General features: G+C 36.3%; 1 protein-coding gene and 1 pseudogene across 2 annotated transcripts; both read left to right on the top strand.

The window, feature by feature from the left end:
* The first annotated feature begins 7,202 nt into the window (after nucleotides 1-7,202).
* Nucleotides 7,203-11,406, top strand: LOC149214650 (beta-phenylalanine coenzyme A ligase-like; annotated as a pseudogene). Its single transcript, XR_016250407.1, has 6 exons — nucleotides 7,203-8,412; nucleotides 9,535-9,724; nucleotides 10,111-10,256; nucleotides 10,378-10,445; nucleotides 10,999-11,101; nucleotides 11,264-11,406. The product of XR_016250407.1 is annotated as a beta-phenylalanine coenzyme A ligase-like (transcript).
* Nucleotides 11,407-16,045: 4,639 nt separating this feature from the next.
* Nucleotides 16,046-16,528, top strand: LOC149214649 (protein SRC2-like). Its single transcript, XM_089389461.1, has one exon. The coding sequence runs from the start codon at nucleotides 16,046-16,048 to the stop codon at nucleotides 16,526-16,528; it is 483 nt and encodes a 160-aa protein (XP_089245587.1).
* The last annotated feature ends 9,587 nt before the right edge of the window (nucleotides 16,529-26,115 follow it).

Raw genomic sequence — 26,115 nt, 5'->3', positions numbered from 1 at the left:
TTCCACATTAGCAGACAACTTGGACGTAGTTAACTTGTGTGACATGACTTGTGTCACTTAGTTTACTCAATAAATTCGAGTTAGAGGGCTTGGAATTCAATTAAGCATGTGTGATTTCTAATTTGTAGCAATCAAGGTCAGTTATTTCAAGTTTTGTTTAGTTAAACTAGTTCCAATAGTTGGAGGAACTAGTGGAAGGTCAATTGTGCAGTGGAACAACATTCTAACTTAGTGATCATCTAGTTAAATGATTATTCGATGCAAAATAGATAGTGCGTGGAGAGAATTCGAGTTCCTTAATTGTGGTGGAAATTCCAAGGCAATGTAACATCAATTGTAGACTAGTTCTAAGTGTACAGGTGTTGCATGCAACCAGATGATCAACCTTGGGAATTGCGCAATCAATTTGGAGAATAATTCTTAAAAAATAGGGCCTAATTCTCTAAGAATTGCACAAGGAAATAGGGGCTCAAGTTGAGGTAAAATTTTACAAAGTCTCGATCAAAGTTTCTCATTGAGTAGAGAGATAGGTTATTCACTTTTAGGTTGTGCTTAGAGCGAGCAAGCAATTGTAATAAATCTTTATTCATCTGATTAATGCAAGATGGCTAAAGGGTTATTTAGCAGTTGCTTTCCCTTGGAAAAATAGTGTGCAGTGTGTTATTTCGTATTGCATGTATGATATTATTGTTCTAAATTGTGAATTAAATTCCACATATCAGTATAGTAGGATTGTGTCTCTTGATTTTAAATAAAAATGATTGAGCAGTTGCAATTATACATCGTATTTCTACGTGGTATCAGAGCATGATTCACATTCAAATTCGAATTTCGAAGTTGTTCCTCAGGAGGTTCAAATTTACAGCTTCAGTGTAGCAGTATTTCTTTAGTATTGGGAAGATGATATTCAACGGACTGAGATTATAGTATGCCTTGGAAGGCAACTCGAATTTCATTGCATGGAAGGATCTCATGGAGGCAATGCTTGATGACAATGGATTGCTAGAATATGTCAAGATAAATATTGCAAAACCACAGGCGTTTGATGCACAAAACCTATCCCATTGGAAGAAAGATTAGCCAAGTCCAGGAGAACAATCTTGGAGGGATTGTGAGACCACATTGTCCCAAATATCCATGGAAAAGAAACTCCTTTCACGTGTGGAAGGAACTGACAAAGCTGTTTGAGAATAGCAGTGATCATATAAAACTGGCCCTCAAAGACAAACTTCGAAACATTAAGATGTAGAAGAATGATACTATTTTGCAGTATCTCACCAAATTTACACAAGTTCGAGATGAAATTGGAGGGGTTGGTGTGGCTGTTGCAGAAGAGGACTTGGTGAGCCTAACTCTTCTAGGACTTCCAAAATCCTGGCACAACTACCAGGACTCAGTGAATGGAAGGGAAAATTTACCAAAGTGGGAAAGGTAGTAGTTTGACATGGTACAAGAAGAGTTCAAGAGAAATAACTTGGATGGAACTCCATCCAAAGTAGAGGATGAAGAAAATTTTGCATTGGTAGGAAAGGGAAAGAAGGGCAAAGGGAAGAAATCTCAAACCAAACCTGAATCTAGCCAAGGGGGAAAGAAGAAAGACTTGTCAAAAATAAATTTCTTCAATTGTCATGAATTTGGGCACTATGTTACGAAGTGTCCACACAAAGTCTAGCAAGTAGAACTCAGGAGGAGAAATAGGTGAGGCATCGCCTTCATAGTTTGAGCTAGACTTCACCCTTATCGCATGCATGGCCAACTCTGTGATGGGGAGTGTGTGGTACTTGGATTTCGGTGTCTCATTCCACATGACAGGGTGTAGATATTTTTTCAGTGACCTAGAGGATAAATATTTCTAGATGCATATTCAGCTGGGGGAGGACGGAAGATACAATGCTACCAGGATTGGTACAGTCACCTTTAAGAGGGAATCAAGATTCCCTCTTCGCCTCAAAGATGTCATGTTTTCTCCATGCCTAAAGAAGAATCTCATCTTTGTTGCAGTTTTGAAAGACTGTGGTTATGATGTGATCTTCAACTAAGGAAAATCATTCCTGAGACACATAGCCACTAGAAAAGTGAAGCAGATCAGGGTTCGGGTGAAGAACCTATACAATTTGGATGTGGAAGATTGTATTGCAATAAGCAGTAAGGCAGAGAAAGTGCAAAGCCGCGAGGTCGGTGAACTTTAGCACAGGATATTGGGCCATTTTCATCATGGCACCCTGAAAATTATGCAGCAAATAACCACTGGCCTCTCAAAAGAAGCACTTGAGCAGAAAGATGTATGAAAAGGTTGTACCTTGGGAAAGTATGTGTAATCCACATTCCATGATTGAGACAACAAAGCACACGCAGTTTTGGAAAGACTCCACTTTGATGTTTGAGGACCTTTCTCAACAACCTTCACTCCTAAACATAAGTATTTTGTTATTTTTATTGATGATTTCTCAAGGAAGTGTTGTATCTTCTTCATGTGGAATAAGGATGAGACATTCTCAAATTTTGTAGAATTCAAGGCACTAGTTGAGAAAGATTCTGACAAGAAGGTGAAGGTTCATAGGAGCGACAATGGAGGTGATTATCTTTCTAATGAATTCAATGATTTATGTGTGAAATAAGGCATTCGAAGAGAGATGACAACAACCCAAAACTCGCAGAAAAATGGGGTAGCTAAGAGAAATAACCATAGCATTGTTGGAGATGCAAGAGCTATGTTACATGACCAAGGCATACCACTTCATTTATGGGCCGAGGCATGTAACACAACAATCTACTTGCAAAATCGGAGTCCTCGTCGGATTCTTGGTATGATTACACTAGAGGAAGCTTTCTCAAGGAGAAAGTCAGATGTGTCTCACTTCAGAATTTTTGGAGCCTCAGTTCACTACCATGTCTCCAAACATTCGAGGAAGAAGGTTGAGCCAACAATAGAGTTGGGATTTTTTGTGGGTTACATTAAAACTCCACATAATTACCATGTATACTTACCTCCCCTAGGAATGTTAATTGTGCGAAGAGAGATAAAGTTTGATGAGGAGAAAGTGATGTGGTGCTCTCTTGAGAGGGAGCTTCATATCCTACTAGAAGAGGATATTTTAGTTCCAAAGAAGGAGCCTTAGGTAGTTGTGGAGCAACCACAAATGGAGGAACAAAGAGGAAGCAGAGTGGAGACATCCACTCAAGTAGAACCATCCAGAGAAGGGAGAAAAAAAACTAGGGGAGCTGATAGATTGGTGCACGATGCAAGGAATAATGTAGGAGTTCCTTCAAACTTATGTAGGCAAAGGAGGTCACTTAAGAGGTACATTAGTTACATGGCTCTAATGACTAAGCTTGTAGAACTAAGCCATCCTCTTTTGATGAAGCAGTTGAGAAATCTGTTTGGGTTGATGCAATGGTGGAATAATATGAATCCATCATGAAGAATAGTGTTTTGGAAGTGCTCCCAACATTGGTAGATATTTCAGTTGTGGGTTCGAGATGGATCTTCAAAGTTAAGCATGGAACAAACATAAACATAGAGAAGTATAAGGCCAGATTTGTGGCCAATGGATTCTCTCAAGTTAAGGGAATTGACTATGAGGAAATCTTTTCTCCTGTAGCAAGGCATTCATCCATTAGATCAATTATTGCACTGGATGCACATATGGGGTGGAAGATCACCAGATGGATGTAAAAATAACATTTCTTAATGGTGTTATTGAGGAAGAGGTGTATATCGAGCAATTAGAAGGTTTTGAGACATTTGATCGGGAGTATCATGTGTGCAGACTCAAGCGAGCATTGTACGGTGTCAAACACACACCCCGTGCTTGGAACACCAGGATCGACCATTATCTCACTGGTTTGGGATTCACCAAAAGTGAAGCAAATGCGAACCTTTATCATATTTTGGTAGAAGGTAAATTGCTTATCATTGTTTTATATGTTGATGATTTAATATTGACAAGTGATGAGCAGCTGCTTAATGCTTGCAAGGAGGATCTTGCAAGGAAATTTGAAATGAAGGAAATGGGTCTCATGCACTACTTCCTAGGGCTAGAAGTATGAAAAGGTGATGGAGAATTGTTTGTGTCTCAAGACAAGTATGAAAATGAGATACTGCAGAGATTCCACATGGAGAGTTGTAAGCCCATGGAGACACCTTTAGAGATCAACTAGAGGAAGGAGAATGCCACTTTAGGTGAAGAGGTGGATGCTACCATTTACCAATAATTAGTGGGTTCACTAATGTATCTTGTGAACACACGACCAGATATGTGTTATACAGTGAGCCAACTAAAAAAAGCTATGGTTAAGCTAACCAAATTGTATTGGAAGACAATGAAACATGTTTTACGGTACCTCAGAGGCACTACCCAATGTGGATTATGGTATAGATGGACAGAGGGAGTGAAACTGTGTGGCTTCACAGATGCAGATTGGGCAGGGAGTCCATCTGACTGAAAGAGTAGATTAGGCGGAATTTTCAGTATTGGCTCCATAACAGTTTCCTGGTATAGCGGGAAGCAAATATTTGTGGTGCTCAGCTCTATAGAAACATAATACATGGTTGCAAGTCAAGCAACATGTGAGGGGATCTGGACAAGAAAGACACTTGTGGGATTGTTTTGTTAGATGATGGATCCAACAATGATCTATTGTGATAATTATAGTTTCATTAAGCTCTTTGAGAATCCAGTATTTCACGATCAATCCAAGCATATAGATATTTGATATCATCATTTACGAGATTGCATGCAGAGGTGGATAATGTTGCTACAATACATTCTAATAGAGGAACAAGATGCTGACATCTTGACAAAGGCTTTGTCAAGAGGGAAGTTCGAGTTCCACAGGTGCAGGATAGGGGTGGTTGATAATCCCTTTCTTGTTGAGAGGGAGTGTTGAGAAGTGCAAGAAGAAAGTCTCAATTTTATTTTGCCTTGGTGAAATTGAGAAAATTTGAATTTCCACATCTTCCGATAAATTGTATGCAGTTAACTTGTGTGACATGGCTTTTGTCACTCAGTTTACTCTGTAAATTCGAGTTAGAGGGCTTGGAGTTCAGTTAAGCATGCGTGATTGTTAATTTGTAGCAATCAAGGTCAGTTATTTCAAGTTATATTCATTTAAACTAGTTCAAATAGTTGGAGGAACTAGTGGAAGGCCAGTTGTGTAGTGGAACAATAATCTAACTTAGTGATCATCTAGTTAATTGGTTAATCAACCCAAAATAACTAGTGCATGTAGAGAATTTGTGTTCCCCAGGTGTGGTGGAGATTCCAAGGAAGTGTAACATCAAATGTAGACTAGTTCAGAGTGTACAGGTGTTGCATGCAACCATATGATCAACCTTGAGAATCACACAATCAATTTGGAGAACAAATCCTAAAAAATAAGGCCTAATTCTCTAGGAATTGTGTAAGGAAATAGGGGCTCAAGCTGAGGCAGAATTTGACTACGATCAGAGCTTCTCATTTGACTACTAATTATTATATTAATTTATGATAAATAATAATAATTATTTCAATTAATATCAATATTAATTAATATTATTGATCAAATATTAAATATTAATTCAATTTTCTAAAAAAAAATTAACATCAACTTCGATCAATTTAATTTCATTATTCTAATTATCTTTAATTATTATGAGACTAAAATAAATAAATAAATAATTAATTAATTAATTAAATTAATGAAAGTCAGCCGACTTCTCATCAAAAATTGAGAGCCGACATTCATCTTTTCTCTCCTCATTACTATTTAAACCCTAAAATAAGCTCTTCTTCTATCAAGCATTCAAGTTGTCCTGATGATGGATCCCGGTTGGGATTTGAAACGTTGGCAGAAAATGGTTCTTACTGTGGATTCTCCGGTGACTAAGTCGAAAACACAAATATGTTATTCACTTGCAAGTTGTGCTCAGAGCGAGCAAGCAATTGTGATACATCCCTATTCATCTGATTAATGCATGTAGGCTTAAGGAGTTTTTAGCAGTTGATTTCCCTTGGAAAAATATTGTGCATGTGTCTTATTTCTTATTGCATATTTGAGATTATTGTTCTAAATTGCAAATTCAATAGAGTAGGATTATGTCTCTTGATTTTAGATAAAACTTCAGTTGCAATTCTACATCATATTTCTACAAACCATCCACCTAATAATTATATTAGAAATTTGGAAGGCCTATATTGAAATAGGCATGTCTATCGACATAATAATTATTAGGTGAATTATAGAGATTTAACTTCCATAGAATATTCTAGAATATTTTTAATAATAATCAATGTTAAAATTTATCTCTAAAATAATTATGCATTTTTCTCCATTTAATATAATTGATTAATTAAAAACACGTTATATGAACAAATGTTATATGAAATGAGTTGTAGTCATGGTATTGGCTCATTATATTGTAACAAAACCTATTTATAAGAATCTCCATGATAAAATAAGGGTGAATCTCCATGGTTAAGAATCTTATTACTTGTTTTTTTAAATCTATATATGTTTAACTTGTATGTTAATTATTTTTATAATCAATAATAATAATGAAGAAAACATTATAATTTTTATTATTTTTTAAATTTCAATTGAATAAAGTAAATATTTTGATGTATATTATAAATTAATGAAGTAAATATTTTAATGTTTATTATAAATTAATATATTATAATATTAAATATAATGATTCTAATTTCCCCACTAAAAAAGATACCTAAAGTCCCTATTATATATTTATATAATCTGATATTTAATGTAAAGATACTATCTTTAATTATTCTAACTTTTAACTAAAATGAGTTGTCTTTAATGAGATTTTTTAGAAATTTTGTGAGTTTTTTTATTTAATTTCTAATTTAACAATAATTTATTACAAACTTGATAAGTAACCTCTACAATCCAAATGTCCAATATATACAATAAAAAACTAATTTAAATAACACAAATCTAAATTTCTTTTTTTCCTTTAAGAAGCCAAGATAAGACCAGATATCTTTTTCCCTTGAAATGAGGAGAAAAGATACCTTGTGATAATTGTGGTGGATCCATAACCATTAAAAAACCCACATCCATAAAGGTTCCATATTATGTAACTCCGATCATAATAAAATCCCAACAGCCTCCGTAACTATCTCGCGCGCAGTCGCCACCTCCCAAATTTAGAAGTCAACCACAAAGCTGCACAGGCCCTCGGCCTGTTACCATATGTTAACAGAACGAGCATCACAGGCCATCGTCCTTGTACAATATTTTGTCGTATTAACAGAGCCAGCATCTATATAAACCCAGTCCCAATCCTTTCCATTCCGTCTATCTGCGAATTCCCTTCCCTGCACACAAATTTATTTTCTTTTTTCCTCCTGTATTAAATCCAGAATTCCACAGAGCAATGGGTCTCCAGATCGATCCCCGCAGCAGCTCCAACCAGACGTACTCCAGCAATCCGTACAGCAATCGAAAACCAGTGGATTTTCCCCAGACGAATTCCTGGATCTCCCCACCTACGTCTCCTCGCTTCGCCACAATGACCGCATAGCCTTCATCGACTCTGTCACTGGGGAAACCACCACATTTCCGCAACTATGGCAGAGCATAAAGTCACTTGCCGCTGGTTTAGCCGGCCTTGGCATCAGAAAATCCGACGTTGTACTCATCCTCTCGGCGAATTCAATGTATTTCCCCATAATCTGCATGGCTGTCTTGTCCATTGGAGCCATCGTTACGACCACCAATCCGCTAAATACTGCGGCTGAGATAGCGAAGCAAGCCAGAGACTCGGCAGCCGTGTTGGCCTTCGCCACGCCATCTTTGGCTGTCAAATTGGCAGCCACCAAATTGGCCATTGTGCTCATTTCTTCTTCATCTGAATTAACCTCCCAGAATGACCAAAATTACATCTCTACTCTAGACAAGCTCCTGACTTCGAATCCTGCCCATGCCCCTGTTGTTAAAATCTGGCTAGACGATACTGCCACACTGCTCTATTCCTCCGGGACTACTGGAATGAGCAAAGGGGTCATTTCCACCCACAGAAATCTGATTGCTATGGTTTGCATTGTGCTGAAGCGCTTGGGATTCACTCCTGAGAATAGTACCCGGAATCAGACTGATTCATTCCTGGGTATGGTGCCCATGTTTCATATATATGGGCTTGCGGCTTTTGGTTGTGCGTTGCTTGGTTCCGGATCCACCATTGTTGTGCTGTCTAAGTTTGATCTCGTGGAGATGCTTCGGTTGATTCAGAAGTACAGAATCACCTATTTGCCTCTTGTGCCTCCCATCCTGTTGGCTATGAACAAAGTCGATATTGCAAAGAAAAATGATTTGAGTTCTTTGCACACTGTTATATGTGGTGGAGCTCCCCTGACCAAAGAGTCCACAGAGGAGTTTATTTCTTGGTACCCTGGAGTCACAATAAGACAAGTAAAGTTGTTTTCTTCTTTTCTGCCATTCTGGTCTACTTACTATAGAAATACAAATACTAGAACACTAACTTTGCTTTCTTTTACATAATTTAAAGATATGGACACTGACTAGATAATCACTCTCTTCAATCACTGAGGGGTATAAAAAGTTACTATCCGTCTTTATTAGGTCGGTTAAGTGTGCCTCATTCATTTTTAGCCTAGTGCAGTGGTCTTCCTGTAAGAGAAAATGAGGGCTAACAGGGGCCTTCTATCTTTACCTTTAAACACAGGATTGACCTTTCAGTACCTATACAACAAAGCTTTTACTAGCCAGATTTGGAATCTATTGTTGAAATGCATCTGGCCCTAGCTATGGATCAGAGAAAAGTACTTTGGAATTGAACTAATAAGCAATAACTTTTCCTTCTAGTTAGCTATAACAAAGTCAAGATTAAAATCCACGGACTTTTTTCAAGTTTTTAGAAACAAGAATCTGCATTCAAGAATCACTTACCTCAAGGAAAAGTAGAGTTCATTAGACTATATTCCGGCTTCGATGTTAGGCAGATTTCCTTCCTCTTAACAAACCAGGTTGTGTAGTCTGGCTAAATCTGTGCACAGTAGTGGTGTTTGTCTTTGGGACCAAATTGCTATAGCTTGGGTGACTTAGGCATCTGGGATTAAAAAATAGCTAGTCACAAACTTGAAGCCTACTGAGCAGATGATTGTATGGGTAGGATCAGCCTTTTCTTGGTCTGCACAGAGGTTTGACTGATAGCTTTTTCCCACCCATATGATACTCTAGAGCCCAGGGGCACGTGTACCAAACATAAAAAGCATTTAGAGGTAATTTGAAGTATATCCTGGATGGTGGATCGCAGATATTAGCAACATCACACCTATGGGGTCTTCTTAGCCAGCGTGTATATGCCTAGCCATGCTTACAAACAAGCATCTAACAAGTACAGGGGCTTGCATTGAGCATTGAATATCTCTGACTAATCATCAACAACTAAGACAGTTTCTGCCATTTTTTTGCTTGCTACCAAGGTATTAGAGCCATGACCTGACAACTATCTCGGTAAGCTTACACCTAGGCTATGCTTTTTCTCAAGTAAGGTTGCATGATATTTTGCAGTGCTATGGGCTAACGGAAACAATGGGAATGGGGGCATCCACAGACAGTCAAGAAGAAAGTAGACACTATGGAACGGCTGGCTTCTTGTCTCCAAATACTGAAGCAAAGATAGTTGATCCTGTTTGAGGAGCTCCTCTGCCCCCAAACCAGAAAGGAGAACTGTGGCTTCGTGGTCCATATGTCATGAAAGGTATGTTCTCTTTCTGAAACTTTCTTTTGTTCATAATAAAGATATTGAACAAGAGACAACCTTAAATACAATGCATAGTTCGAAACCTGCTCTAGAGAGGAAGTATTTCATCGAAGTTTTATACCAACAAACAAAATTTTAAGATGGTGGAATAGAGTTATGCAAGTGGAAAGAGTTCCAATCCAATTCTCTGGAGGTTCTCAATTAGCTGTGGTGAAGCAACCCCTTGAACTTAACTTCTTCGCTTAACCCTGAGAAAATTACATCTTTTGGAAAAGGAAACTTCTGGCAGATGAGGATCGTGGATATGTATCGTTGCCTTAAATAAACAGATCTTTTAAAGGTCAGATTTAAAGATTTAAAAAATCAGTTTTACTCTATTGCAGGTTATTTCAGCAATCCGGAAGCGACTAGTTCAACTCTGGATTCGGATGGTTGGCTACGAACAGGTGACCTCTGTTACATTGATCATGAAGGCTACATCTTTGTAGTGGACAGATTGAAAGAGTTAATCAAATATAAGGGTTACCAGGTATAATCTGCTTCTCTTTGAGAAGTCTCTTAACTTGTTGATGTCCAAATTTTGCAAATGATTCAATACTTAACCTCAACCATAACATAATTTTTAATTTTTCCTGGACATGGCATTGTAGGTTGCTCTTGCTGAATTAGAATCACTTCTACATTCTCGCCCTGAGATTACAGGTGTTGCGGTAATATCGTAAGTACAATGTTTCTTCATACTCAATTTTTAGCATGTAGTTCTGAGTAATTCTTGCCTTTTTAAAATTTTCATTTGCCATGACCATTGTTCAGAAACTGACGTGAAAACTACTTCAGAGTGGTTTCCTATTCTGTTATTTAACTATAAGGTTTCATCTCAAATTCTCTTGACCTAATGTTGCAAAATGCCTATAGGTGTTGTATTTATAACCAGCTGATATGAACTTCCCAAGCCACAGTAAAGACATGGATTCCTAATAATCATGAATGCCTAATCATCATAGAGTTATACTTGGGCCTTGTGCTTCACCCAAACCAAATCAACATCATGTTGTATTCTGTTAGGTTATTATGGTAGATACAAGGTAGGCTACTAAAAGACCAACGCTCATGATGTGACCGATCCCCTAAGAGTCAAAGGTACAAAGTTTACAATTATAATCCTGAGTTGTGTCAATCACAAGGAATCCTCTATGCAAAATATATTATACCTGGTCATTGATTTCTATGGTGTTGAAGAGTCATATTTAAAATATTATGCATGGTTTCAGGTTTCCAGACAAAGAAGCTGGCCTGGTTCCAATGACATATATTGTAACGAAACCGGGAAGCACACTATCTCAAAACAGTGTAATCAACTGTGTAGCTCAACAGGTAATTTGCGTTGTAAATACGGTATATTTAGACTGTCAATAGAGGTTTTGAAAATTGCTAACTAGCAGGGGGATAGTTTTGAATTTTTTAATTATTTCATCAAGCTTCCCAAATTATGTCAAACATGTCATACTTCTTCCTGGTTTGGGTTTGTCTTCATAGGTGGCACCATACAAGAAGGTTCGTCATGTGGCTTTTGTAAGTGAGATTCCAAAAAATGCGGTAGGAAAGATATTAAGAAAGGACTTGATTAAATTGGTCATCTCCAAATTATGTCACTACTATCCTTATTAAACATGCCATACTTCTTCCTGGTTTGGGTTTGTCTTCATAGGTGGCACCATACAAGAAGGTTCGTCATGTGGCTTTTGTAAATGAGATTCCAAAAAATGTATGGTTCGTCATGTGGCTTTTGTAAATGAGATTCCAAAAAATGTGGTATGAAAGATATTAAGAAAGGACTTGATTAAATTGGCCATCTCCAGATTATGATGTATTCGCGGTTGGACTGGCGTTCTACAATTTATTATTAAAGTGATATAGAGCTTTGAAGAGATATTGTACTTTGGAGAGATATTGCAGTACCCGTAAATGAGTATAACTAGCATTTGTACCAGATGTTGCAAAGAAAATGCCGTAAGGCATAAAGTGCAGAAATCCATTATCCATGTAGTGTGTGCATTATTCAACAAGGTGGATCTCTCTAAATTTGTTGCAAACATTTATGTTGTTGCATTGCTAATTTATTTAGAGTCTACTACTACCTCCTCTTCTTGGAATATTAAATTTCTTATCACCCCATGATGACAATCCCTCTAATTATTGGCATCACAATTTTTTCCACTTTAGTGGGTTTACCTTCAACCTAAAGAAACATGAATTTGAGTCACTCAATTAAAAAGAAATTGCTAAATTGCTATTTATCAGATTTTGAGTAAAAACAATTAATAACTCATATTTACAACCCTTCAAATATTTACAACCTTTTAAGTCTTGTATTTTTAACTCATATTTATAACCCTTTAAAATGAAACTAACTATCTATATTTTTATTAATAATAAAAAGAATCTTCTTTATAAAATTGACACTCACATGCTACTCCTATATATTTATCTTATTTTTAATATTCAGTGTCCATCAATTGAATGACAAGATAAAAGCTCAACTTAATTGCACCTTTAAAACGTGACTTAAAAGTTTAATTGGTAATTATTTATTCAGTAATTTGTACATTGTTAATTGCAATTTCTCTTGAAAACCAATGTTTATATCAAAATTTTAAAAATTAACACTCACTTCTCCTGTAGTCTGGTGTTTCTTTATTTGATCGTGGTACTCAAGATTGCGTTTCTCCAAAGTATCCAATGTGAAGATGATACCTTATGTGTTTCTGCTTTCTTAGTAGATTCATGTGATTTTTATTATTTTTGGTGTTAATGTCTATGTTTTTTTTATGCCATCCATTATTTATTATCTAAACATTGATGTTTGAAAATCCGTAAGTGGCTAGTGTGAAAATTGCAAGGTATGTTGAGAATTTGGTTATCTAGTAAGCTTAGAGTCATTCTTGAATCATTATCTTTTGTGCAGATTCCTACCTCGGCTCCACCAACCATATTCAATCTACCAATCTCATCACCACTGGCCATTATGCGCTCTCTCCTACAGTGTCATATATCAATACAAATCAAGAGCTTGAAACAATAAACTGGCTAAACAAAGACTGGTTTCCACAATCAACCGACCAAAGGAATACAGACACTCGTATAGCACAAACGGTCATGGTTTGTTCTGCATCATGGCAAGAATCTTACTCTTCAAAATTGGTCTCAAGCCTGTGATCAACAGTTAAAAGAGAAACCAACCCTCCAGGCGATTCAAGAATGCAGTGAGAATCACCTACAAATGCTACCGTGACTGTCCAGGAAATGCAATGGAGTTTTGAAATGGGTAGATTTTATAGTCTAACACTAACAACCAAAATTTTCTACATTGCTTTTATCAATATGAGAGCCTGAGAAGATAGGTGCAGGTGAAGCAATGGAGTTTTGAAATGGGTAGATTTTATAGTCTAAAACTAACTCAAGCAAAATTTTGTACATTGTTTTTATGAATATGAGAGCCTGAGACTATAGGTGCAGGTGAAGTAATGGAGTTTTGAAATGGAAATTACAACAATAAAATTCTAAAATGAAACAACAAATGGATTTGGTACAAATTTGTTTTTGTTTGTTCCATTATTGTTGTATTTATGAATGGGTTTTTCTGCTTCTTGGCTTCGATCATGACCATTTGGGGTGGCCTTCTGCACTGATTTCCATCTGCTTTCATTATCATGAGCTAGAGAGTCTATGATGTGTTTTGTCTTATAAGTCAGTTCTATACAATTTTCAGATTTCAAAAGATTTCATTCATGGCGTTTCTTCTCCTGTAATTTCAATCAGGGTGGTCTCTGAATATTGCGTTTCCTTGTGCAGTAAATTCACTCTACATCATGGGGGAGGCTTACACACAGCTGGAGCTTAACATCATCTCAGCTCAAGATCTGAAGGAGATGCATCTTTTTGACATGATGCAGACCTATTGTGTTGTATGGATCAATTTCGAGAAAAAATTGACGACGCAAATTGACAGAACAGGGGGCGCAAACCCTACTTGGAACGACAAGGCCATATTCAGAGTGGAAGAGAGTTTTCTATGCTGTGAAACCTCTGCTGTGATGATGGAGATATACTGCGTGGGTTGCCTCAGGGATACCCGACTAGGCACTGTGAGGGTCTTGCTTTCCACTCTCCTCAAGGGCTACGGGAGCATAGATTTCAGTGGGATGAGTTTCTTGGCACTGCAGGTCCATCGTCCTTCTGGTCACCCACAGGGCATTCTCAACCTTGGCACCTTGATTCTTGATGGAGTAGATCTTCACAGAATGAACAGATTCATCCCTGCAACTGGGGGGGCTGTGGGTTTCAGAGATTTGATGGGGAATCTTGTCGAACCCAGGCCTTCATTTGTGGGAAAATTACTGTCCATTAAACCTAATAATGTTGTTGATGCCCAAGAACAGCAATCCCGCTGTCAGGACTTCAACAGTAGCGCATGCAAGGAACAGGGCAAAGATCAAGAAAAGCAGAAAGATGGTGGTGAGATGGTTGAGAAGGAGAAGAAGAAAGCTGTTAGCTGCTATCAGATTCTCATGGCCCCAAAATTGAAAAGGAATAAAGTTGGATTGAGGAATGGGGCTGCAAAAATTCATCTCAGTCCATCTGACAGTAACATCTGTGCCAAGGAAGATCAAGATCCTACTCTGGCTTACAACAAAGCAAGAGCAATTTATGCATAGTGTTATCATCAATAATATTATTGTGCAAGAATACGTTGGTTTTCTGTTATTATATTCTTTGTGCAAGTGCCTTCAATTCCTAGTTGATTCATGAAGTGCTTATTATGAAATACATAAATATTTTGAAAATCACGAGCCACTGTGGATGAAACACTGGTTTATGTAAAAGTTTGAATAGATATATGACTCCGAAAAGGGCAAGTTCAGTGCCTTCAGTCTGCTACTTCGATATATATTCTTAGCCTATGTGGATGAAACATTGGTTTGTGTAAAAGTTTGAATAGATATGAGTCTGAATTTTGCAATGGGCATGTTCAGTGCCTTCAGTCTGCTACTTTGATAGATACTCTTAGCCACTGTGGATCAAACATTGGTTTGTTTAAAAATTTGAATAGAGATATAAGTCTCAAATGGGCAAGTTCAGTGCCTTCAGTCTGATACTTTGATATATACTCTTAGCCACTGTGGATGAAACATTGGTTTGTGTAGAAATTTGAGTAGATATATGAGTGAATTGGGCAAGTTCAATGCCTTCAGTATTTGATATATACTACTCCTAGCCACTGTGGATGAAATATTGGTTTATGTAAACATTTGAATAGATATATCATATATGAGTCTGAAATTGGCAAATTCAGTGCCTTCAGTCTGCTGCTTTGATATATATAGAGTATATATATTTGTTTACAGGATGATCACTGCATTTTTAACTTATGTCCTTCATTAATAAAATCGATCTTTCAAAGACACAGTAGGCTTTCCTAATCTTGCAGAAAATGGTCCGTCCGTATTAAGCCATAAGGATGAAAACCAAGCGAGATAATAATCAGCTGATGCAAGTGACTATTGTTGAAAAATATTTCTAACTCTCGTTTTACTTTGACATTATTTTATAATCAAGAAAATGTGGGAAAGAAGGCTATATTACAAGCCCATTAGATGAAGTTGGGGTAGATTTTATGGTTTGAAACTAATTCAACCGAAATTTTCTACATTGTTTTTATCAATATGAAAGCCTGAGAAGATAGGTGCAGGTGAAGCAATGGAGTTTTGAAATGGGTAGATTTTATAGTCTAACACTAACAACCAAAATTTTCTACATTGCTTTTATCAATATGAGAGCCTGAGAAGATAGGTGCAGGTGAAGCAATGGAGTTTTGAAATGGGTAGATTTTATAATCTAAAACTAACTCAAGCAAAATTTTGTACATTGTTTTTATGAATATGAGAGCCTGAGACTATAGGTGCAGGTGAAGTAATGGAGTTTTGAAATGGAAATTACAACAATAAAATTCTAAAATGAAACAACAAATGGATTTGGTACAAATTTGTTTTTGTTTGTTCCATTATTGTTGTATTTATGAATGGGTTTTTCTGCTTCTTGGCTTCGATCATGACCATTTGGGGTGGCCTTCTGCACTGATTTCCATCTGCTTTCATCATCATGAGCTAGAGAGTCTATGATGTGTTTTGTCTTATAAGTCAGTTCTATACAATGTTTAGATTTCAAAAGATTTCATTCATGGCGTTTCTTCTCCTGTAATTTCAATCAGGGTGGTCTCTGAATATTGTGTTTCCTTGTGCAGTAAATTCACTCTACATCATGGGGGAAGCTTACACACAGCTGGAGCTTAACATCATCTCAGCTCAAGATCTGAAGGAGATGCATCTTTTTGGCATGATGCAGACCTACTGTGTTGTATGGATCAATTTCGAGAAAAAACTGACGACGCAAATTGACAGAACAGGGGGCGCAAACCCTATGTGGAACGACAAGGCCATATTCAGAGTGGAAGAGAGTTTTCTCTACTGTGAAACCTCTGCTGTGATGATGGAGATATGCTGCGTGGGTTGCCTCAGGGATACCCTGCTAGGTACTGTGAGGGTCTTGCTTTCCACTCTCCTCAAGGGCTATGGGAGCACAGATTTCAGTGGCATGAGTTTCTTGGCACTGCAGGTCCGTCGTCCTTCTGGTCACCCACAGGGCATTCTCAACCTTGGCACCTTGATTCTTGATGGAGTAGATCTTCACAGAATGAACAGATTCATCCCTGCAACTGGGGGGCTGTGGGTTTCAGAGATTTGATGGGGAATCCTGTCGAACCCAGGTCTACATTTGTGGGAAAATTACTGTCCATTAAACCTAATAATGTTGTTGATGCCCAAGAATAGCAATCCCGCTGTCAAGACTTCAACAGTAGCGCATGCAAGGAACAGGGAAAAGATCAAGAAAAGTAGAAAGATGGTGGTGAGACGGTTGAGAAGGAGAAGAAGAAAGTTGTTGGCTGCTATCAGATTCTCATGGCCCCAAAATTGAAAAGGAATAAAGTTGGATTGAGGAATGGGGCTGCAAAAATTCATCTCAGTCCATCTGACAGTAACATCTGTGCCAAGGAAGATCAAGATCCTGCTCTGGCTTACAACAAAGCAATAACAATTTATGCATAGTGTTATCATCAATAATATTATTGTGCAAGAATACGTTGGTTTTCTGTTATTATATTCTTTGTGCAAGTGCCTTCAATTTCTAGTTGATTCGTGAAGTGCTTATTATGGCATACATAAATATTTTGAAAATCACGAGCCACTGTGGATGAAACACTAGTTTATGTAAAAGTTTGAATAGATATATGAATCTGAAAAGGGCAAGTTCAGTGCCTTCAGTCTACTACTTCGATATATATTCTTAGCCTATGTGGATGAAACATTGGTTTGTGTAAAAGTTTGAATAGATATGAGTCTGAATTTTGCAATGGGCATGTTCAATGCCTTCAGACTGCTACTTTGATAGATACTCTTAGCCACTTTGGATCACACATTGGTTTGTTTAAAAATTTGAATAGATATGTAAGTCTCAAATGGGCAAGTTCAGTGCCTTCAGTCTGCTACTTTGATATATACTCTTAGCCAATGTGGATGAAATATTGGTTTGTGTAGAAATTTGAGTAGATATATGAGGAAATTGGGCAAGTTCAGTGCCTTCAGTCTTTGATATATACTACTCTTAGCCACTGTGGATGAAATATTGGTTTATGTAAACATTTGAATAGATATATCATATATGAGTCTGAAATGGGCAAATTCAATGTCTTCAGTGTGCTGCTTTGATATATATAGAGTATATATATTTATTTACAGGATGATCACTGCATTTTTAACTTATGTCCTTCATTAATCAAATCGATCTTTCAAAGACACAGTAGGATTTCCTAATCTTGCAGAAAATGGTCCGTCCATATTAAGCCATGAGGATGAAAACCAAGCGAGATAATAATTAGCTGATGCAAGTGACTATTGTTGAAAAATATTTCTAACTCTCGTTTTACTTTGACATTATTTTATAATCAAGAAAATGTGGGAAAGAAGGCTATATTACAAGCCCATTAGATGAAGTTGGAGTAGATTTTATGGTTTGAAACTAACTCAACCGAAATTTTCTACATTGTTTTTATCAATATGAAAGCCTGAGAAGATAGGTGCAAGTGAAGCATGGAGTTTTGAAATCAATGGAGATATTGCATTTTCTAGAGAAAATGCCATCATCCACAACCGATTAACCAATTCTTTCTTCCTATGTAGCATCCTTGCTTTGACATAAGTTGGACAAAGATGACGACTTACACTGACATTCCATATTCAACAGCTCTACTTAGACATTGACATAGCTCATATAGACATCTCTATGATTGGGACTTAGCAACAGACAAACTCTGCTGTCAACTCAGTTGCTTATGAAATGGCCATGAATCTGAAAAGGGCAAGTTCAGTGCCTTCAGTCTGCTACTTCGATATATATTCTTAGCCTATGTGGATGAAACATTGGTTTGTGTAAAAGTTTGAATAGATATGAGTCTGAATTTTGCAATGGGCATGTTCAGTGCCTTCAGTCTACTACTTTGATATATACTCTTAGCCACTGTGGATCACACATTGGTTTGCTTAAAAATTTGAATAGATATATAAGTCTCAAATGGGCAAGTTCAGTGCCTTCAGTCTGCTACTTTGATATATACTCTTAGCCAATGTGGATGAAATATTGGTTTGTGTAGAAATTTGAGTAGATATATTAGTGAATTGGGCAAGTTCAGTGCCTTCAGTCTTTGATATATTCTACTCTTAGCCACTGTGGATGAAATATTGGTTTATGTAAACATTTGAATAGATATATCATATATGAGTCTGAAATGGGCAAATTCAGTGCCTTCAGTCTGCTGCTTTGATATATATAGAGTATATATATTTGTTTACAGGATGATCACTACATTTTTAACTTATGTCTTTCATTAATCAAATCGATCTTTCAAAGACACAGTAGGCTTTCCTAATATTGCAGAAAATGGTCCGTCCATATTAAGCCATAAGGATGAAAACCAAGCGAGATAATAATCAGCTGATGCAAGTGACTATTGTTGAAAAATATTTCTAACTCTTGTTTTACTTTGACATTATTTTATAATCAAGAAAATGTGGGAGAGAAGGCTATATTACAAGCCCATTAGATGAAGTTGGGGTAGATTTTATGGTTTGAAACTAACTCAATCGAAATTTTCTACATTGTTTTTATCAATATGAAAGCCTGAGAAGATAGGTGCAAGTGAAGCAATGGAGTTTTGAAATCAATAAAGGAGATATTGCAGTTTCTAGAGAAAATGCCATCATCCACAACCGATTAACCAATTCTTTCTTCCTACGTAGCATCCTTCCTTTGACATAAGTTGGACAGAGATGAGGACTTACACCGACATTCCATATTCAACAGCGCTACTTAGACATTGACATAACTCATATAGACATCTCTATGATTGGGACTCAGCAACAGACAAACTCTGCTATCAACTCAACTGCTTATGAAATGGCCAGAGTCTTCTTAAAAATTTCAATATTTCTACAGTTGAGGATTGTAGCAAAGCTCAGGGATCAAACTTAACTCCATGCTTATGAGGCATCCGCGTTCTCACAATTTACTTGCAGCTCATTCTCAGTTTTAATGGGAAGGTGATATATGGTGTATTATTGTTGCAGTGGCAGGGGATGGATTTTATTTGCTGGTTGGACCAAAAGAAATTGATGCAAATCAATATTAACTAGTTACTGATAATTTTTCCCACTGAGTTCCTGAGGCCGAATATAATGCTTTCCTTGCTTATCAAAGAATATTTCTTATCAAAGAGTATTGATTCCTTTTCAATAGTAGTAGCATGTGAGTGTCAGTTTTATAAAGAAGATTCTTTTTATTATTAATAAAAATATAGATAGTTAGTTTCATTTTAAAGGGTTATAAATATGAGTTATAAATACAAGACTTAAAATGTTGTAAATATTTGAAGGGTTGTAAATATGAGTTATTAATTGCTTTTACTCAAAACCTGATAAATAGCAATTTAGCAATTTCTTTTTAATTGAGTGACTCAAATTCATGTTTCTTTAGGTTGAAGGTAAACCCACTAAAGTGGAAAAAATTGTGATGCCAATAATTAGAGGGATTGTCATCATGGGGTGATAAGAAATTTAATATTCCAAGAAGAGGAGGTAGTAGTAGACTCTAAATAAATTAGCAATGCAACAACATAAATGTTTGCAACAAATTTAGAGAGATCCACCTTATTGAATAATGCACACACTACATGGATAATGGATTTCCAAAAAGAACTTATGAACCAGAGCTTTATAATAACAGACCGACTGCAATCACAATACCCCCTAACTAGTTCCAACAAAGCAAGCACCAAAAGCTTTGACGCCAAAGAACCCAACAGGAGAACTGAACCAACATAAATGTGAGCGAAGATCAGGAGAGCAAGGATGTAACCCTCCTAACTAGCCAGCCAAACTAAATTGAAGGAGAGCCTAACCCTATAAACCTGGGAGACGTAGTCGACTGGAAGGAGCTCTTCTGTTCAAGAATTCCTACTCCACTCAGAACAGTGAACTCACAAGCCCGCAACAATCTAATTTCCTTACCACCTCTCAAAATCCTGATGCCGAAACCATCATTTAACCATAATATTACACCTCTTGTAATTGCCTCCACCACATTCATCAATTGACTTAGAGCAACCACCACATTCCCGCATACAACCATCAATGTGAATGTACTAGCCCAATACCAATTGGATGAAGACATGAAGTCTAGCTCGGAGCCATAAATCAAGCTTCTTCCCTCCACGTGGTGGAAGCATTCAAACCACCATCTGTTCCCTAATCCGAAACGTCAAATTTGCATTTAATTATCTCTATCTTTGCAAAACTATAGAAAAGTTAACAAAAGAGTGCTATATATATATATATATGTTTGTTCGGGTAAAACCAACAGATATCAGAATGAGAAGGATAGGAAGCGCCACTAGTAAAGATATACAAGACATGCAGCTAACAAAATATTAATGGCACATCCACAGGCATATATCTATATACCTTTGATCTGAAATTCTTTGTCGGTTTTGACAAAGCCTGTGACCATGGCTCTTGGCAATGCTGATACCCAGTCTTCTCTACTCAAACCTATTGGCATGGCACTCATAATATCTTTCAGTATATTTTCCTTTGAATATAGAGTTGCCGCTGATCCATTATGCCCATCGAAGATCTGAAATGACATAACAACATTTATCACTCCACTTGCTCATTTCATTTCATGATTCACACGCAATACAATGCAATTTTCAAACATGGAAAAAAAAATATGCACCTAAATGCATTTAAGGGCTCGTTTTCTTTCTTCGTCCTAATAAATCAACAACCGACAAAATTCTGAAGAACAGAGACCTGAAAATTAGACATCGCAAACCAAATTCACAACTTCTTTTACGACCCCCCTCAACCCTTTGTTTTCCCACGGTGAAATACTATTTAGTTATGCAAGAGGTACGAGTTCAAATCTCTTTGCTTGCACAAAAAAACCCCTAAGGTTTAATTGGTTAACAATAAATAAAGACAGACAGCCGAGGAACCTAAACCATAAGCTAAACAAAACAAAATAAACATAAAATTTCTGAATAAATTGCCACAAGAGGATAAGCAGAACATATCGCAAAAACAACAAAGGTAGAGGACCCGTCCCCTGTAATTTTCTGGCATTCCAATTTCATAAGAGTGAAGTCCTCTCCTTTCTTGCTTTGGCCCGCCTGGCCATATCGAATAGTCGGCTTCTCGATCTTCTCATTTTTGAGCTCGCGCTTCAGTTCCGCCAATGGCACCATTGGACCTTTCCTCCCGTACACGACCCCGTTTCCATTCCCGTTCGCCTGCTCCGTCTTCACCGGCATCATCTTCTCTCCCTCCTCGTTAAACTGCAAGCATCATAGGGCCGCCACGCCTACCGACTCAAAAAATATTGTTATGATGTAACACAATATCCCAAGATCTCATTTCTACATTCAGGAAAGTCATGGATGAAATTTTCCCTAGAGATTCGATGGAGCCTGTTTTAGAGGTCTGTCAGGGCAGCACGGGAAGCAAGAGCGGAGAAGAAGAAAAGGGTACCCCAAGAAAATCTTTCAGGCTCCGATCTAGCAGCATTCAGCGGAGGGTTTGCAACTGTTTCAAATATTGTGAACAGTTGCAACCACTCAACTACCTTCCATTGATCGAATGATTAACAATCTTCTAATTGTCTAACACATAATCTAACGACACACAAAGATATGACAAGTGGATTTTAGGGAAGTTCATTTCAAAGGGAAACGCCTTACGGCATAAATATTTTAATGTTGGTTTGTTCTGAGAAACTTATGGGACACTCAAATTTTACAAATTAAACAACTTAAACTCAAGTTTTTAAAAATCTTTGCTGGATTTTGATTAAAAGTAACCAGAAAAAATGATCTGAAAAAAATAAAAATCATTTGTCTATAAGTTAGACTATGCTCACATTAAAATATATAACATATAAATACTAGTTATATTTTAAGATCTATTTTAACATATATATTAAAACAAGTGTTGCAATCGTATAGTCTTGCCTTGGAAGAAGCTAATAAATTGAGCTGTGAAGTGGATAAATTAATTGATCATGGAGGCCCAAGAACTTGCATAAATTTTGTTAAATAAATAAGTTGTACATTTATAGTTTTACTCCTACAAAAGTGGCAAGGAAAGCATAAATAATGGTGGGAAGTGACTCCTAATAAGTATATTTATTTACATCTTATTTCTACCCATTTTATGCAAGGACTTGATTAAATTATGATGGGGAGTAACTTATGGTAAATATGTTATTTACATGAGTATGAGTTATTTTGAATTTTTATTTTTATTTTTGGATACAAATATCTAAAAATAATGCATGAATATTTGAATCATATCTATAAATTATGGCTTAAAATATGTGATGTAGTTATCTAGATGAGATTATATTAGGCAAAAACTACAATAAGACCTTCAAGTTATGGTTCCATCAAATGTTTGAAAACTATTTTTTTTAATGATATTGAAAACCAAATATTGTTTTTCAAAGTTAAACATTATAAGTTGAATAGGTGAATGATAAATTAATAATGGTCAATCGGAAAATCTATTTTTAGAGTCAAACCATATTTAAATTTAATTAATAAGCACATAAAAACTTAATACTTGTGATAAACTTACAACATAACAAAGTTTATATTCACCCCCACTTTACCATGGACCATGGGCCAATACTATGACTTATCAATTTCACACGCTGAAAAATCCTAACTCATATCACAATCAAAATATTTTATTTTAACTTATTTTATAATATTTTTTAAAAATTAAATCTAGAAGAAAAAAAGTTATACTTTTGATATATACCTAAACTTTATACCCTCACTAAAAATATTTAGTGGATATTCCATAGATATTAAATCAAGGTTTTAATAAAATAAAATATGAGAATACTTTTATATATAGAGATGTGAAATTTATAAAATACTAGCCTAGATCCATTTTAATTCCAGATCTACCAAGTGTCATGAGAGATCAAATCTTTTGAGGTGCAAATCACTTTTGAAGTGGAGATTTGATCCCTCTTGATGCTTGGTACCTCCAAAGTTAAAATGTATCTAGGTTGGTAGTATGGATTTTAGTTGCTTCTTAGATAACAAACATGCATCACAACTTGTGGTTGAGAAGTCACATAGAATATCCACAACATTAGAGTTATTGAAGCCCTTCCAAATGCATCAGAATTTTTGTAAGTGAAGGCGGGGTTTTTGGTTTAAGTAATATGCTATGGTTTTATGTACAACAATTGCAATTTTTTGGTGAGTTAGTAATTAAACACCATCATATTTCTTTGAGATTAGCTACTACTTTTATTTTGTAAGGTGTTGGTGGATTTTAATGTCTTCACAATGCAACCTCGCTAACATAAATTGTCAATCAAGGTAGGTCTATTTATTTCAAGGTTATTGGGCATAGTATATGTAGGCAACATTCATTAACTGGAACTAACTATTTCCTAAGACACATGATGCTCCTCAAGAAGAACTCAACTCTCAATCAAAGCCCAATTTTACTCTAGCTATTCACACTTGCATGAATGAAAATCAACTTCATTGTTGTGAATAAAGATCTCGGTGTCAAACTTCACACTTGCATAAAAGAAAACTCTTTGCACATAGTTCTAGGAATGGAAATCACATTTGCAGAAATAAAAGAGCACTCAACTACTCTAAACCACTCTTGCAGAAAGGAAATAACACTCACATAAATCAAGTCCTCACTTGCATGAAATAGCTCAACCACAATCACACAATCACTAGTTCTTATGCTACCAACCTAGAGATGGAATCAGTATAACAACACAACCACTCTTTTAACATAAATGCTACTCTTGAGATGGCATCAATGACATAGGGTTGAAAACAATAAAGGGAAATTGTAACAAAAGTAAATCAACACTCTGTAACAAAGGTAAATCATAGTAATTTGTAATAGCTATAAATCAACAATAATAACATATGAATGACAAAGATTAATTCTATGATGGCTATGGTTGAATGTTAATATTCTATTGTTCAACCCTTATGCAAGCTATTGTAACATATCAGTAACAACGAGGCCTTAATACAATAAGGATTTTGTAATAGTGATAAAACAAAATTAAAGGAATTGAAACCACAACCTACAAGCAAATAAACGAAGTAACTATGCTACCTTTATGTACGCACAATGATCCTTGTTAAAGAGGAGGGTTATTCCTCCTTAGAAGGGAGTTGGAAAAGCTTATGGCTCACAAGCAAGAACAACAAATCATAAGGTGAATCGCGACATCGCTAAGGATTGCATTAATTCTAAAAAAAAGGATGTACAATTGCAGAGTTCAAAGCAATAATGTCAACCCCCATTTCAGGGCAGAGAGATCCAAGTTCTTATAAGTTTGTTTGTGTAGTCCAATCCTGGAACAAATTTTGATGAACAACCATGCGAATCTTTCAATTCTTAGGATGTTAAAATAATAGTAATTGGAGGTATTTTTTAAAAGAATTACAACAAATTAATTGCAAATAAGATTGATGCCACAACGATTGCCTCATTTTAACAAGTAGTTAGAATGCTGAGAATCCTAATTGTCTCGGCCAAATTATCCCTAAAACATCAAAAATAATGAGCTCTTCCCACCATATTTTTGCATCTCTAGGCTTCAACTAATAATAATGTTTATACCTAGGCACCAGGAGCCAAATCATATTAAATTGAAACTTCAATCCAAGCCATCTAGGCCCACAACACTTGATACAATGGACGCATATTGGTACTCTCAAAATGGAATGTAACAAATGTGGACATCAATATGGATCTTTATCCTTTAGTCTCTTACCACATGCTTCCTATATTAATCTACTACCTTCTAATGCACCTTGTTTTATCTATTCAATATTTCTAGAAAAAAAAGTCCTGGATTCCTCTTCGGAAATCATGCCTAATAGTCATCCACTTTGGAGACCCAAGGAAGTTTCCATAAGTTCTAACCACTATTGCAACAGGGCCATGATCCCCACAGATTCCACAGTAACTTGTTTTCTTGGTTTTTTGTTACAGCCTCATAAGCCAATTTCCAGTTTATTTGGTTTTGAACAAATGACGTATATGCTCTTAATCGGATGTCCCCCACACAGGGTGAGAGATTAAAACTCTTCTCTCCATACCAGATAAGTTCTTATAAGTATAACTCACACAACAAATTTTTCTCTACAAAGTTACTATGATTGAAGGTCTCTAGAAAAGTCATGGTGGTAGTCATTTCATACAGTTTGTTTTCTTCAATTTTTGCTAATAAAAAAAGAATGAGTTGCTCATGAAGAAATAAAGGGTAGGAAGGGGAATACTTTTTGAAGCTCAATAATTCATGTAAAATATCATACATCTACTCCTTTGTTGGTTGTTGGCATTGTTAGGTTGGTTGGTGCCATAGAGTGTGTTGGCATTGATGTCAATTGGGCTAGCATTGATGTGCATGGTGTTTCAAGCTCAGGGGATTGTTATGGTTGTTGTAGTCTTTGGTAGAGAATCATTAGAGTATCAAGAAAATTGAATAAGTTATAATACTATAACTATGATGGTTGGGATTCCCTAGATTTGAAGGAATTTTTGCCTCGTAATATCAACTCAGATGCTCTTGGAAGTGGCATAGTTAGATAATGTTTAGAAATAGATTTCCAACGATATATTGAAGTATGAAAATGACCTCTTGGATAAGAAGTTATTACC

This window comes from Pinus tabuliformis, chromosome 1_1 (assembly GCF_031772625.1).
Source record: "Pinus tabuliformis cultivar Carrire ecotype Pingquan chromosome 1_1, CPIR1, whole genome shotgun sequence".
Taxonomy (NCBI): domain Eukaryota; kingdom Viridiplantae; phylum Streptophyta; class Pinopsida; order Pinales; family Pinaceae; genus Pinus; species Pinus tabuliformis.
This window is presented reverse-complemented; position numbering and strand designations above follow the sequence as displayed.